This window comes from Lonchura striata, chromosome 23, assembly GCF_046129695.1.
Source record: "Lonchura striata isolate bLonStr1 chromosome 23, bLonStr1.mat, whole genome shotgun sequence".
Classification (NCBI taxonomy): domain Eukaryota; kingdom Metazoa; phylum Chordata; class Aves; order Passeriformes; family Estrildidae; genus Lonchura; species Lonchura striata.
Window position 1 is genome coordinate 1658135 of NC_134625.1, and position 15416 is coordinate 1673550.

Sequence of the window (15416 nt, forward strand, 5' to 3'; positions counted from 1 at the left end):
TTAAATTAAAAATCTGCCAACACTCGAAGAAGGGACCTTTCCGCCTAAAATCTTATGATCAAAATTGTGTAAGGGTATCTCATTCTCTGCTACCTCCTTCCTACCTCTAGAAATGCAAGAGGAGCCTTTAGACAATCTCTTGGGTTTTTTCCTCTTTGTCATGAACTGCTGTGCTGTCAAGCAGTGTTTGCCTGTGAGACAAAAGTGTTTCACATCAGAAGGAACTGCCACTGTGAAAGTGTGGAGAGCTTCTATTTTTTTATAATAGTCGTTAAGGTCACTCTCCTTATTGGGTAACATAAAATCACTCTCTCTCTCAATTTTCCCCCCATTAGGAGCAGTTGCCCTCGACTCCCCCCAGGATCCTGTTCCCGTCAGTTCTGTGTCTCTTATCCCTCCTCCTCCTCCGAAAAACGCAGCGCGCATGCTGGCCCTAGCGTTAGCCGAGTCCGCACAGCAAGCATCCGCCCAGTCCCACAAAAGGCCAGGAGATGCTCATGCTGAAAGCACAAATTATGGAGAGGCTGAAGCTGGCACAGCTCTAGAAAAGCTCCATCTCTCTGCGGGCGCTCCCGACAAGCTGCACCTGTTCACTGCTCTGCCCGAGAACCGCCTGCACTTCCAGCCCGGGGCACCTTTAGAGCAGGACTGCCAAGGCACGGCTGGGGAGCAGAACCACCCGCCCGGCGCACCTGGAGGCCAAGAGCCCCCGCCTCTCGACACGGGCTTGCCCGGGGACACGCCTGGCAGCAGGGATGCAGAGCAGGAGCAGTCCAGCTTCCACCTCAGCAGAGCGGGGAACAAGGAGCCCTTCCCTGCCCACGTAGGGGACTGGGAGCACACGGCCCTCCACGGCCCCGGGACGCTGCCGGAGCGGGAGCTGTGCGGCACGGAGCTGGTTGTGGAGCAGCCCCACCTGCGCGCGGGCCTGGCTGGGGACAAGCTGCACGCTCCCTGCACGGCCGAGGACAAGCTGCAGTCTCCCTCCGTGGGTGCCGCTGGGGACAAGGGCGCCCCGGCCGTGGTGCCGTACCTGAGCACCCTCCCGAGCGCGGCAGCCGAGCCCCGCGCCCCGCCCGGGGCCGCCCCCCAGGCAGACGCCGCCGTCCCGCCTGCGCCGCGCGCGGCCGCAGCCCCGGCACAGAGACAGGAGCACCAGGCAGCCGTGGGACAGGTGCCAGCGGCCAAAGCACCCAGCAGCTCCGGGCAGGTACGTGCTGCTCCCTGCACAGCTCCTCTGAGCGCTGGGGACCAAATCCAAATGGCAGTGGGGAGGGGTTCGCAGGAAACCAGGAGTGTTGTGGGTATAACACAGACACAGCCTTGCAGGAACTCCTGTGCTGCTTTCCTAAGGGAATATCCCAGAATACCCACTCTCCTTGGTTTTAAGGAAAAAGCACCTGCAGGGGTCGCTAACAGAGGGGTTGATAGTTCAGAATGCTCAGAAAGAATTTTTGCGTCTTCTCACAAGGTCCTCTTCCAGCATCTTGGTTAGGCTCTTGTTCAGTCAGTGGCAAGATGAGAAGATACAGTCTTAAACTGCACCAGGAGAGGTTTAGGTTGGACAACAGGAAGAATTTCTTCACAGAAAGGGTGATGAGGTGCTGAAAGGGGATGCCCCAGGAGCTGGTGGAGTCCCAATCACTGGAGGTGTCCAAGGAGCAAGTGGTCATGGCACTTAGTGCTCTGGGCTGGTGGCAAGGGGGTGATCGGTCTTGGGTAGGACTCGATGGTCTCAGAGGTCTTTTCCAAACTCTGTGATTCTGTTAAACAAAACAGGTCAGATTGCTTGTACAGGATTGAAACATTTCCATCAGAAATCCAAACCCCCCCAGTCCATGAAACATTCCTGTCTGCAGCCCATCCTAAGCCCCACAGCTACATTTAAGGCAGGAATTTCTACTTTCCTGCAGTTCCTGATCTGTTCACTGGGGCCTGAGGAGGTTAAATCCAGGAACATTTTCATTAACATCAGACATTTAAAGCAGATCACCTAACAAAACACTGAGGGTGCCGTGTGAGGAGACAGCCACCTTCTCTCCTTCCTCTGGTTTGGCATTTGCAGAACATACAAGTTGTGATGGGTCCCAAAAGCTGCCAGTGGCATCATGCCTGCCCATGCTGAGTGAGGGAACCTACACATCTGTCATTCCCCAGCAAAAAGAAACCAGGCACAGATATGCTGGGAAGGAGTTGATCCATACAAGTGTCTGGGGTGTTCTAACTATAGAACAGTAGAGAAAAAGTTGCTTGTCCCTAACTTTGTCTGGTTTCTTCCCTGCAGATGTGGACCACGGCTGCACCTGAAAAGCCCCCGGAGCCCACGCCTGGCTTTGTCTCCGAGAGCAGTTCAAGTGCCCGTGGCTCCTCTTCCGTGCCCACGGGCCACCAGAGCCACTTGGAAAAGCCTCGGGAGAGCACCAGGGCTCCCCCGCTGCACCTGCGCTCTGAGTCAGTCCCTGCCCCCTCCTCGTACAGCTTCACCCCGCCCGTGCCGCCCGTGAGGACGCTGGAGAGCAAGATCGCCGCGGCCATGCACTCCAACAACACAGACACCATCAACAACTCCAACTACCACTCCTTCCTGGCCTCGTCCATGCTGGCGTCCTCCATGGAGGAAGCGCTGCTGCCGCCGCCACCGCCTCCCAAGCACTCGTCCCTGCAGCCGGTGTACGTGCCGCACCCCAAGACGGACAGCCTCCCCGAGCCCGTGGGGCCTGACAGCTACCTGCACACCAAGCACCAGTACCGGCCCGAGGGCGTCCCTGCCCACGGCTACCACGGCAAGGCCGAGCAGCACCAACCCTACCCGCCCCGCCCGGAGCCGCCCGTCAGCGAGGGCGCACGCTACGGCTCCTACGGCACGCAGGGCAAGGGCTCTGCTGCGGGCCTGCACCCCAAGCCCCGCAGCCGCACCGACTTCGTGTCCTCCGTGAGCCCCATGGGGCTTCGGGGCACCAGCTATGCTGAGGAGGCGCCCCCGTACCCCACCATCCGCAGGGTGCAGTCGCTGCATGTGCCCGGCCCGGCTGCCGCCGCCGCCATCCGCTCTGTGCCCATCTCCCGCACGGAGGTGCCCCCGGATGACGAGCCCGTGTACTGCCCGCGGCCCCTCTACCAATACAAGCCGTACCAGCCCCACTCCGACTACCACGTCACGCAGCTCCAGCCCTACTTTGAGAACGGGCGGGTCCATTATCGCTACAGTCCCTACTCCAGCTCCTCTGGCTCCCCCTACTACACTGCAGCCGACGGGAGTTTCTACGACCTGGATCCCTACAGCACCGTGCGGGTCCGGCCCTTCCACGGCCTGCCTGGCCGCGAGTTCGGCCCCTATGTGTCCCGGCTGCAGGGCAAGGGGCTGTACCGCTACCCCAGCCTGGCCGCCTACCCCCGGGCAGGGCTCATCAACCACCTGGGCAAAGAGCACAGCTTCGTGAGCAGGGACGTGCCCCCCGCCCCAGACATCAAGCACATGTACATGTCCTGGGACCTGGAGGACATGGAGAAGTACCGCATGCAGTCCATCCGCCGGGAGAGCCGCACGCGCCAGAAGGTCAAAGGGCCCCTCATGTCCCAGTACGACAACGTGGCCCCGCTGCTGCAGGACGAGCTGGGGGGCCTGGATGCCGTCCACCTGCGCAGCAAATCAGATCCTGGCAAGAGCGGCCTGCTCACGGTGGCAGAAGGAAAGGAGGGCAGGTACCCAGCCAAGGCAGCCACGCCCGAAGGGGACGAGCGTTACTACGGGCAGCACGCGGAGCCTGAGCTGGACCGGGCCCTCTATCACGGCGGGGGCTACGGCAACGGGCAGCCTGAGAAGCCGTCCTTGCCCCAGAAGCAGAGCAGCATCAGGAACAGGAAGATGCACGAGCCAGGCAGCAGCAGCAGCGAGCACAGGACGTATTTGCAGCAGGAAGCCAACCATAGGCAGCCTTCCGAACCCAAAAATGGGCCCCCCTACCCCGAGTACAGGCCCAAGGGCGGCCCGGAGCCCTCTGAGCCCATGGGCTACCAGCACTCGGGCAGCAAGTACATCCCGGCCAGCCAGGAGACCCTGAGGCTGAACCACAAGGAGGGGAGGCTGGCAGATGACAGGCCGGACCTGGAGAGGCCCCGAGGCAGAGCGCCCATGGAGAAGCACTCCAGAGACTGCTACAAGGAGGAGGAGCACGCCGCTCCTCCGGTGGCGCCGCCGCCCAAGCCTGAGCGGAGCCACAGCCTCCGGATGCGGGAGCACCCCGAGCCCATGGAGAGGGACTCTGCCCTGCTGTACCCGTACCAAACCCTGGGCAAGCGCCAAAGCACGATGACTGTGGTGTCCCAGTACGATAATCTGGAGGATTACCATACCCTGCCTCAGCACCAAAGAGGGGGCTATGCTGGAGCAGGGGCCTTCGTGCCCCCCGGCTTCCCGCACGTGCACAGCAGAACTTACGCCACGGCGCTGGGGCAGGGAGCCTTCCTCCCCACAGAGCTGTGTCTGCAGAGGCCCGAGACAGAGGTGCACGTCGAGTGAGCTGGGGGGGGGGACGAGGGATAGAATCTAAGCAGCCTCTGCTGGACAGTGGACTGTTTTATTTTTTCAGTGACAGTAAAAAACTCCCCAACCCTGCCCCCAGTGAGCAAAGCAAGCCCCCCTCAGCCCTCCCTTGGCCCCCACTCACTGTTTTTATGTAGTAGAGCTATAGATTTTCATGTAGTTTTGAGCCATCTGGGAGGACAGGGCAGGCTGTGGGCACACAGGTGTTGCCTGAGGCCAGGCAGGGCTGACACAGATGCTGTTGGGGCAGGGAGGGAAGTTTTTCCTTCCCAGACGTGACACTGGCTGCTTCTCCCCACACCCACGGTCCCATGTATGATGGGCTGTGCACGATGGACTGTGCCTGCAGCTCCCTCCTGCTGCAAACTGCCCATCCCAGGCTGGCTCCCAGGAATGGGCCGTGGAGAAGCCTCAAAGTTACACAGAGAGAGTGGGGCTGGGCAGGGCTCCCCAGGGATCCTCTCCTTGCTGAGCCTCTCCCTTAGCTGCACCCACTGCAGCTGCTCTGAGCTGGGTGGGGTCTGTTTTGACTCCAAGCCCGAGGAACAGGCTCTGAAGCTAGCTCAGAACAAAACACACTTGTTATGTGTCTTGCTTATTAACAAGCTGCTTCTGCCTACAATAAGTCCATTTCCTTCACATTTCTCTGTTGTAAGCAGAGGCCAGCTGCAGGAGTCGTGTAAGGCAGGTTTGCATTTCTCACACCAAAAGAAATAAACCACTAAACTACACCAAACCCAACCCCTAGAGCTGGGAACAGCGTAGCCATTCCATCCAGTCCTTCCTCTTTGCTGCAAGGTTATCTGTGGCCCAGATGAGCTCATCCCATCCTGTGGCTGGCAAGACTGTGTCATCTCACTGCAAAAAATACTAGAAAAATAGAACTTAAAAAAAAAGTCTATAGCATTATGTAAGTCTGAGCCCACCTTGCCAGCTGTGTGTGACAAGTTGTCTGCATGAGCAGCTGCCCTGGGCCAGGTCCTGCAGCAATTCCATCAGGGAATGCTCCTGTTGAGCTTAAGCTGGAGGTCTTGAGACCCTCTGCAGCCTCTGAGTTCCATGCTGGGCAGAGACCCCGTGGAGTTGTGGCACACAGGGAGCAGTGATGTGCCCAGGTGCAGTTTCCAGTATTCAGTGAGTAGGGACAGAAGGCCAGTGCACTCTAAAATACACCAAAAATGGTGTCCAAGCTGCTGAAAAGCATTGATATTGTAAAAACAGCCTGGCGGCCCCTCGTGCTGCCTCTCAGACTCCCCAGGACTCACACACCCTGTACAAATAAAGCACATCCATTCCATTAGGTAGGGCTTGCAAGCAATACTTGAGATTTAGCAGTTTTTAAATGTTCACTGATAAATTCCAAGGCCATTCCTGTTCTGTGTGGTTGAAGAACTTCTCTACCTGTTTCGAATTTCTAATGTTTTATGAAAAACCTGGAAGTCCTGCAGTTAGCACACAGCTGCTTAGGTGGGGCTTTTTGAATAAGAAGTTTCATGGCTATTTTGGGACTTTTAAATCCTAAGGAAAGCCTGCTTTTACTTGCTGACTACTCTGTAGCTGTTTGCTTCTTTTAACCTTGGAGCTTTGTCTGGGGCTGTTTCAGTAACTACCTTCTGGTTCTATTTTATTGTGCAATGCTGGTGTTTTAAGCATTTTGTTTAGAAGAGTTCTCACATGTTTTGGAACGAAATCTGGCAGTAAGAAAAAAAGAAGAAAGAAAAAAAGAGAAAAAAGCAGCACTGTGATCCAGGTTACCACAATCTCCTCGTGAGGAATTCCCAGGTAGAGGGGTTGGGGTTTTTGGTGAGGGAATTCTTTTCATAGTGTTTTCTTTTAAGGAAAACTGACAGAACTGCACAGAAAGGGACCACTGGGTGAGCCACCTTGTCTCCACTGGCACTAACTCCAGTTAGTGGCAAGGCTGAGCTGCCCCGGTTCCTCAGGAGCCAGGCTGGGTTATCTGTGCTCCCCAGCAGAGCTGTGTTATGCCTGGGCCAGCAGCAGTCTCAGCCCCTGGCTGCCTGCCAGGTCTCCAGTTGAAGCAGGGATAAATGTTTGGTTCAGGCTATTTGGGATTCAGGTAAAGAGAGCTGCAGGTCCAACCTCTCTCTCTGTGAAAGCCTTAACTCCCCCCCTGCCCTGCAGTCTCCCCCTCCCTCTGCCTGGGCCTTATGTCAGCCAGGACTATCCTGCCACTGCGAGGGGCTGCTCCCAGCTCCTACTAATTGTAAAGGCCTCTGGATTTTCCTGCTCGAAGCCACTGTCTCCCTGTAGAGCCCAAGTGCCATCCTTGACAGCCTCTGCTCCTCAGTGCTGTGCTGCTCTCCCTGCGTTGTGTCAAGTGCCAGGTGCGAAGCACCCGCTCATCCCATTGGAAACAAACCCTTCAGCACCTTTCCCAAAGGGCTTTTGGAAGTGCACACCTGTACCCCTAACCTGGAGGGCTGCTGCAAACAGCCTTTTGGGAATGAGAGGAAGAAGACAGCAGAGCCGTGACTCCCAGCCATCTCCCCCTTGGCACGCAGCCACAATCAGGTGTGCTCCAAGGGTGGAAGCTCTCCCAGAACCCAAACTCATGTCCAGCACTGCTGAGCCACAGTACAGAATTTAAAAAGGTGAAAACACCAGCTTTTCCCAGTAACACAGACCAATACCTTTCTTTTATCGTTGCTCCTGCCCACAGCTTCAGCAGCATCCTGCATGATCCCGCCCTGCCAAGCCATACAGTGAACTATGCAGTCCTGCTCCTGCTCTGGGCTCAGTCTGCTGGTCTTACAGAGAGTTTTACATTCTCATGAACCCCAGAATTCATAGGTGAGGTTGGAAAGGGTGTCATGCATCAGAGCGAGGCAGGCAGGTGACACCAGGAGTCTCAGGTGGGTGAGCTGGAAGATGGTGACAGCCTGGTCGTGTGTCCCAGAGTGAAGAGAGCAGGGGGACAGCAACACAAATAATCCTCTAATCCAAGTGCAGTTGTGCTTGGGCTCTGTAATTCCTTCTGACCACGTCCCCAGGGCGTGACAGCAGCTGTGTTCCTCAGCAGTTCCTCACACGGATACTGTCTGCATCTTCAGCTGCCACTCCCTCTGTTTCCAGAAGAGGGTCTCCCAATGCATGTAGGAATGATGCTGCAGGAGTGTGCTCCAGCTTTGGATTTTCACCTCTGCTCTGGAGCAGGACGTGACCCACAGGAGACCTTCCTTGGGAAGGGGAGTGCAGTTGTAGGTGAGTAATGAGGACTTGGCCCCTGTGAAGTCTTAAGTAAAGCATTAATTTCTGATTTTTTGCAGAGTCTTATCAGGTGATATCTATATGCATCTCTGAAAACACCCCCACAACTTTGTGCCTATGTCTTTGCAGTGATCCCCCACCCCTGCTCACCACTGGGGGATCAGTGAGGATTGCACAATGGTAGTAAGTTGCTACACAAAACCAAAACCGACTTGAAAACGTTCTGTTCCTCTTTGACCCCAGAAGGGACAAAACCTCAAGTGAGCTCTGCCATCCCCCAGGCTGGTGACAGGGCATTGACTCAAGTGGTGTGTTAAATGTCAGGAAATCTGGGTGAGAAGTGGTTTTCCCTCCTTTCGTTGCCACGGCTTAGGCACGTTCCTGTTCCCCGGGCCCTGTGAAGGGCACGGTGTGCTGTGAGCACACACCTGGGTTCCTCCTGTGTGCAGAGCCCTGCCTCATCCACCTGGCGGGGGACAAGAGGGTTGTTTTGTTGTTCCTTTCCTGCTGTAGAAGACTTGATTTTTCTTTCCCTGAGCCGCATGAGAGAAACATCCCAGAAAGTCTTGGGTTACCTTTGGAGTTCCCTTCACTTTAATTTATAGAGTGTCTTTTTTTGTGAACTGGTGTAAAATGTATATGCCGATGAACTCATGTATTTTTATGTAAATATTTTTTGTGGTTTCCCCACTTGCCCTTCTCTGTAAATATTTAGAATTCTCATATTCTTCTCACATTGTATGATGCAGATGTGGTTTTGTTTCTGTTTTTTATTTGTACTGTAATGCAACAATCCAGACTGAGGTGTCTTGTGGTATTAAACAAAAGCAACAGTCCCACTGAGCTCACACTCAGATGTGCAACTTGACAGCATTAATCAAGCCAGGTTAAAAACCACTCAGGTGTGCCTGCGTGTATTTTTTTCCTCTGCCTCGTTAATTAACAGTGTACTTCAAAAACAAAACAGGAGGAGCCATCTTGGGGCTGTGCCTTGGAGGGAGGGATGCTGGCAGGCAGCTAAAGGTGAAGGAGGTTACTTTGAGTTCCCATGCCAAGGCTTGGGCTTATCTGTGCCGTTCCACCTGTGCCCACTGCTGCTTCCTAACAATAAATAAACCTGCCTGGGCTGTTTGAGTATCCCTTTCCTCTCACCCAGCAGGACAGCATGAGCAGAAACAGCCTGGCCCTGGCACTGAAGGCACAGGGCAGATGAAATCAGGACAAACAGATGGCACAGGCCACCTCTGAGTTGGCTGGGAGGGATTCTGGGCAGCACAATAATACTGCTCATAGTTAATTAATAGCAAAAAGTTGATTAAAGGAAACTAATTTCAAACATTTTTTAACTCTAAGAAGGAACTCTCACAGTCTTTTCATCCAGTAAATAATACTGAGTTTAGAACTGCTGCCAGGAATAAAAGCAGCCTAATCCTTATCTCCATGCAGGACAGGTGACCCCACTGCTGATGGACCTGTGGAGTGGCTCCTGCTGTGCAGTCCAGCTCTGCCCAGAGGCTTTGTGTGACTGCAGGGGGGCTGCATTAGGCCTTCGGAAATCTTGGCCTCATCTGCTCCCAAATCCTCACTTCTCAGTCCAGATATGCTTATTATTGCACATCCAAACTCAGCTCTGCTGTCCTTGTAAGGTCCCACCAGCAAACCCAGCAACCCACCCCTCCTGCCTGAGCCAGGAATTCCTGCTCTTCCAGAGCCAGGAGCTGAGGCTGTGCCACGGGGAACCCTCCATGTTCAGTGTCTCCCCTCGTGGGAGGACACCAGAGCTGTCCTCGCAGGGCAGGACATGACCAGGCTCACTTGGCAAATAAAAATCTTGACAACTAAGTTCAGTAGACAAATTCCCATCTTAACTGAAGTGTTGGTGGCTGGGCAGCCTGTTTTCTGTGCAGCACCCTGGCAAGGATGGGTAAATCTATGGCAGGACACTCGGGCTGGGTGGGAAAGGGAACAGCAGGAGAATGAACCCCAGGGGTGTTTCCTCAGGGAGCAGCCCCAGAAGTGGCATCCCACCTCCCCAGCTCCAAAAGCAGCACCACAGGCATTTCCTTCGATGCCACCGAGATCCCAGTGAGGCAAGAACTGGGCTGGGGTTCCACACACCAGGAGAAGGTTCAGGTGCCCCTGCAGCGCCGGGAGCAGCTCAGTTCTCCAGTTCTCCAGCCACTGCTCTAAGGATAAACAGGATGGAAACCCCGTCCCTCTCTGACAGCCTGTCCCGACCAGCTGAGGTCTGTGGGCAGACCAGGAGGAAAAGGGAGAAGGATGGGTTTAAATTGTGCCAGAGGAGTGGCAGAAGCTGGGCAGTCGCTTTTCCTCCCAGCAGTTCCAGCAGGCAGCGCTGTTAGACTGCCTTTACCTCAAACCCGACCTGCTGCTGAAAAGGATGATGATGTTCCTTTCTAGCAGTTCCTGCTCGGCTTTCCAACTCCTTGTGTCTAAGCATGGGTTTTCTTTTCATTTTTTTCATATTAGAAGAGATTTGCAGAGTGGTCAATGCTGGCAGCATCCTGAGGCAATCCTGAGGAGCAGCCCCACTCCCCCCAGATCCTGAACATTCCCACCAGGAGGTGACCTGCAGACCTCAGCAGGGAAGCCACCAAGTTCCACTAAGTTCCAGGGCCCCATCCCTAAGGAACATGACAACATGTTTACTTCTACACTAAAAGTCATCCAAAACCAGCAACTGATGCTGGAAAGCTGGGAAGATGCTCAGTCTTTCCTTCCTCCCTCCAGCTGGTGCATGGATGCCCTGCTAAGATTCATTATGAACTCAGAGAGCCAGAAGGGCCCCCAGCACAGGCTCCGAGCCCAGCACCTGCCAGAGCAAGGCTTGGGCAAATACATCCCCAGCTGTGCCACGGCTGAGCCTCCCTTCCCGTCCCCTTCCTCCTTTCCCACACCCGAGCCTGCTTTTGTGACCTTCCTGTCACCCAGGAGCTGGGGGTCTAGGCAGGGCAGGGGACAGAGGGGACTGCCCCAGATCCCTCCAAACTGGTGCTGCTGTGTGCCCCTCTAGCAGGGCTTGACAGGAGTTTGGCAGCGCCACAGGAGCTGGGGAGGGGTGCAGGAGGTCACCCAAATCCCCTGGACTGGCATTCCTGTGCAGGAACTGCCTGCCAGCCCTGCCAGGGAGCTGGCACGGAGGGCAAGGATCCTGCCCAGGCACAGACTGGCCATTCCTAAGGGAGAATTCGTGACGTGGGGCCAACAGCAGCAACTGAAATGGATGGGAACAGCAATCCTTGGTGCTCCTCTCATCCTCCCTGGGGACAGCAGGAGCAAGCTCTCTGCTCCAGGGCTGTCCAGCCTCCTCCCACTCCTCCCTCGGGAAGAGCTGAGAGGGTCCTGCCCTTTGCTTTGCATCTGCAAAAGCTTTGAGGCAGCTCTGCATCAGGAACTGTCACAACACCACTCCCTGCCCCTCTGCCATCACTTCATCAACCTTTCCTGAAGGGTTTTTGTTAATCCTGTGCCATTTGGATGCTCAGAGGCAGTGGGAGAAGTCAGGGGCGTTGGGAAGGGCTGGGGTGTCCCAATGAAGGGATCGGCTGCTGAGCACACCCTGAGTCACTGCAGTGTAGTGTGGGGTAGCCAAACTGTGCCCCGACACCTAAAGTCATTAATTCAAGAGGCAGCAGAGCCCAAACCAAAGGTGTGACCTGCAGAAAGCATCCCTGGAATAGGGAATGGGCTGTCCTGGTGAAGGGGAGGGCTTGGTGCATCTTACAGGGAAATTAAAGCTGCCTCAACTCCATCCTGTGCATCTTAATCCTTCCAGTTCCAAATCCTTCCCAATGGGCCAAGGAAAGTCACCAGCCTCAGACAGACACCTTGAGTCCAGACTGTGTCTGTTTTATGGTCAAACTGCAGGACAGGCTCCTCCAGGCACTGCCCAGAGCTGCTGGCCAACCTGTCATGCCACTGTCCCTGTCGTGCCACTGTCCCTGTCGTGCCACTCGGGGCCCGCCCAGCATCACAGGGGGAGCCTCACTGCTCTGATTCCCTCACAAGGGGAAAAGGGAGGTGGATCCCCCAGAAGCATCCTGTACAGAGTGTCTGAATTCATTAATTACAGCAGATGCAGTCAGGAGGCTCTCACCTTTCTGAACAAGGAAAGTTGCTCTTCTAAGTACCAAAGGCAGCAGAATGAGATCCTCGTACAGATCTCAGCCTGATGGGGTTGTGCATTTAGAAGGATGCAAGGACTGTAGGTGTGACAGGTGAGAAAGGAAAAACAGGTTACACAAAGGAGAAGGTGTTCATGTAAAAATGTGTTCATCCATTTTTTAAAGATGCTGGAGAATATTTGACTCCAGCAAGTGCTGGAACTTTATGCATTATTCAAACTGTGTGAACGTTTGAAGCCTGGAGACCTGGAAGCCTTCACTGAGAACAAGTCTCCTGGCACGTTCCCAGGGAGGAAGTGTGGCTGATCCGTGTTCTCCCGGCAGAGCAGGCGGCTGCAGAATCCCTGCTTTTCATGGATTGTGGTCTGCTCTGCACCCCTGCACTTCACAGCAGCTCTGCTTCCCTACACCCCCGGACTACACCAAAAGCCCCAGTGGGATGCACTCAGGATGCAGGCAGGGAGAAGCTGCTCCTGAGCCACCGGGCTCACACAGAAGTGGTGCAAACACACAGGAAATGCAGCAGGAACGCAGAGGCACAGGGATGAAGGAGAACACAGCAGCCCACATTAAACTTGCAAGGGAAATCCAAGTGTCCATCCCCCCACAACTCCAAATCCACCCTCACCCTCCCAGGCAGCCAATCCTGTCCACAGCAATATTCCAGAGAACCTCTTCTGCTGCACTTCAAGCTATAAATTCAAACATCAGAATAAAAAAAGAGGTGCCAGACGGGGCCAGGTTTTCAGACAAGCAGGCAGGCAGCCAGCAGCACAAACACACTGAGCACGGGCAGACATCTGCCTTGGCCCCTCCTCCTCCCCATCCCTGCTTTTTATTTATTCCCATCTTTTTCTTTTCTCTTTTCTTCACATTCCCTCTGGTTGCTTTCTGAGGGGGACCTGCATCACCTCGCCCATGGGGTTTTTGTTTCAAGCCTTTAGTTTCTTTTCTCTGAATCCAGCTCAAGTTTTGCCAGCCTTTCTCTCCCTTGATCCAGCCCCACAGGGGTGGGAACTGGAGCAGGATCTGCCTCATCTTCTGTGGCCAAAGACAGCTGGGGAGGGATGGCTGCACAGGAGAAGCAGGGGGATGGATCCCAGCACAAACCCACACTGTGCTGGCCAGAAACCCCACTGATGTGGAGAAAGTGGAATTTCACTTGTAATGCAGCAACCTCCCAACTAATCTCAAATACAAAAGGCACATTCACACACTACAGAGTGCTGCAGGCTGCCTCAAACGTCCTCACTTTTTCCTTGTGTGAAAGGCTCTTGGAAAAGGAGCAAATATTAAAGTGCCACTGCTTTATAAAATACTTTCCTCAATCAATAAAGTAAGTTCAAAAGCAAAACAAACCCACTGTAACAACACCCCCAAACCACAGCCTTTTCCATGTCACCTCAGGGATGATTTTAAGGTGAAGGATGAGGGCAGGCTCAGTGTTCCCACCCACAGGGAGCTCTTCTCATGGAAGGGACTGGAGGTTTCCCTCAGGGCTCTCAGAGTCTGGAATCTGCAGGGCAAGGGGAACCATGGAATGATTTGGGTGGGAAGGAACCCCCCAAGCTCATCTAGTCCAGCTTAACTGATTTTCACATTTGGTTTTGAGGAACAGGAAAATAAACAAAAGCACCTTTCCAAGAGCCAGAGGTTTATTTGCTGTTGGTGAAGCAGCAATTGATGGCATAAAAGCCCACAAGGCTCTAAGTTAATCATTCTCTTTTCCAGAGCAAGATTTGAGTATTAAAGGGACAAACATAAGACCATGGGGAAAAAAAAGAATATTTAATGGGGACTGAGCAGGGGAACATGATCCATCCTGCAGCCCTCAAGAGGTGGGCTGGGAGCCTTGGGCAAGGGCAGTAGAGCTGCACAGATAAAAACCATCACAATGCTTAGACACAAAAGTGCATACTGGGGCTCCCCAGCCATCCCTCTGTGGCAGTTCCCCACTTCTTCACTTTGCATCCCAGGAATTCTTTTGTGCATTTGTGCTGTAGATGCCACCTCTGCTTCCTGCTCCTGCACACCCCATCACACCCTGCCCAGCTCAGCTGAGTGTCCCCTCCTGCTCCCTTTCAGCTCTGCTGGGCAGAATGAACAGTGGAGCAGTGAGCACGAGGAGGGAGCAGCAATGCCTGTGTGGAGTCAGACCAGGCACAGAGGAGCTCAGCACCTGAATTAGCAGGAAGCCCTCATGGTTTGTGTCTCACCACAAAAGCACCAGCGGGAAGGAAGCTCTGGCAAGGGCCCTCATCATGAAAGGGAAGAAAGAGAACAAGCAATTAGGTTTACATTCCTTTTTCCCCTACAGATCCTGGGCCTTTCTGGGTGTTCCACATACAAGCTCAGATCCAGATCACCCATGTCCTGCCAGGTGCCATGGGCTGGAGCATCCCTGAGCTGGGCAGTGCCTTGGAGATGATCCATCCTCACCTCTGGGAGGCCTTCCCCCACCAGGACCTCATTACCACAGGCTAATTACTCACTAACAGTAAAACCCTGCTCACAGAATCCCTTGTTTAAGAGGAGAAGGGGGTCCTGCAGTATGAACCTGGGCCAGCAGCATCTTCATAGAAACTCCCAGCTCATGATAGGGACACAAATTTTTCTGTCAAATACCATTCCCTAAGGGATTGGGAAATGCATGATTGCAGACTGAACAGGGCTTGGAGCAATGTGGGACAGTGAAGGTGTCCCTGGCCATGGCAGGGGCTGGGACTGGATGATCTTTAATGTCCTTTCAAAACCAAACCATTCTGGGACTCCATGAAGACAGATTTCAAAACCCTCCAGTTTCTAATTCCCAGGCCTTGGGAGCAGGTTTCATCCCCATTTTACCACACCAGAGGCTGAGCTCAGTGAGTTTAGGGAGTCAAGCAGTACCTGGGATGTGACAGTGGGACCCAAAGACATCAGTGTCCCAGGAGACCCTGCCACAAATAGCTGAGCCAGTTTTCCTGCTGCAGACTCCAGGTTTATTCTCTCCTGGTTGTCCTTGCACAGTGGTGGGGAGCAGGTCACACTGCAGACCCTTCCCAGGCTCCTCAGAGCCCAATTCTCAGGTTCAGATGACACCAGCAACCACGTCAGTACCTTCAGAGGTAATTAAGCACCTAATCAAATTTGGGCCTCTAGTCACTAGCTGAACATATAAATCTAATTTCCCCCCTTTATTTCAGCAGGCAGCAGAGCAGAATGGAGTGCTGCCAGGAGCTGAGGCAGATCTCTGCTCAGCCTTTTCCACCCTGCAGGTTTGCTTTTGGACACTCACAGGACTCCCACTGAAGCATCCTGAGCTCAGGAGGGCACTCTACACTTGAGGAATAGAAATGTCAAAGCAATTAAGTCTGAAGAGGTTCTTTTTCTATCCATTTAAAGTCTGTGAATTCCCTCCAGTGTGTACAATACATCTCCCATTTTAACACTCATGCAAGTGTTTTGCCTGAGCCATAGTCAGGGCATGAGGCAACATTCCCCTTTCTGCAGAGGAA

General features: G+C 54.1%; 2 protein-coding genes across 15 annotated transcripts in view; one reads left to right on the forward strand and one right to left on the reverse strand.

The window, feature by feature from the left end:
* Positions 1-8671, forward strand: part of ARHGAP32 (Rho GTPase activating protein 32) — a 236883-nt gene extending 228212 nt beyond the window's left edge. For all 12 annotated transcript variants that reach the window (XM_021531093.3, XM_077787965.1, XM_077787966.1 and 9 more), the window contains 2 exons: positions 336-1210; positions 2285-8671. In XM_021531093.3, the coding sequence (XP_021386768.2) occupies positions 336-1210; positions 2285-4519 (3110 nt within the window). In that variant the 3' untranslated portion in view covers positions 4520-8671. The remainder of the gene's footprint in view (positions 1-335; positions 1211-2284) is intronic.
* Positions 1553-15416, reverse strand: part of KCNJ5 (potassium inwardly rectifying channel subfamily J member 5) — a 70933-nt gene continuing 57069 nt past the window's right edge. The window contains exon 3 of one of the 3 annotated variants that reach the window (XM_021531100.3): positions 1553-1763. In XM_021531100.3, the coding sequence (XP_021386775.1) occupies positions 1642-1763 (122 nt within the window). In that variant the 3' untranslated portion in view covers positions 1553-1641. The remainder of the gene's footprint in view (positions 1764-15416) is intronic. The other 2 variants (XM_021531101.2, XR_002465512.2) reach the window with 2 other exon arrangements.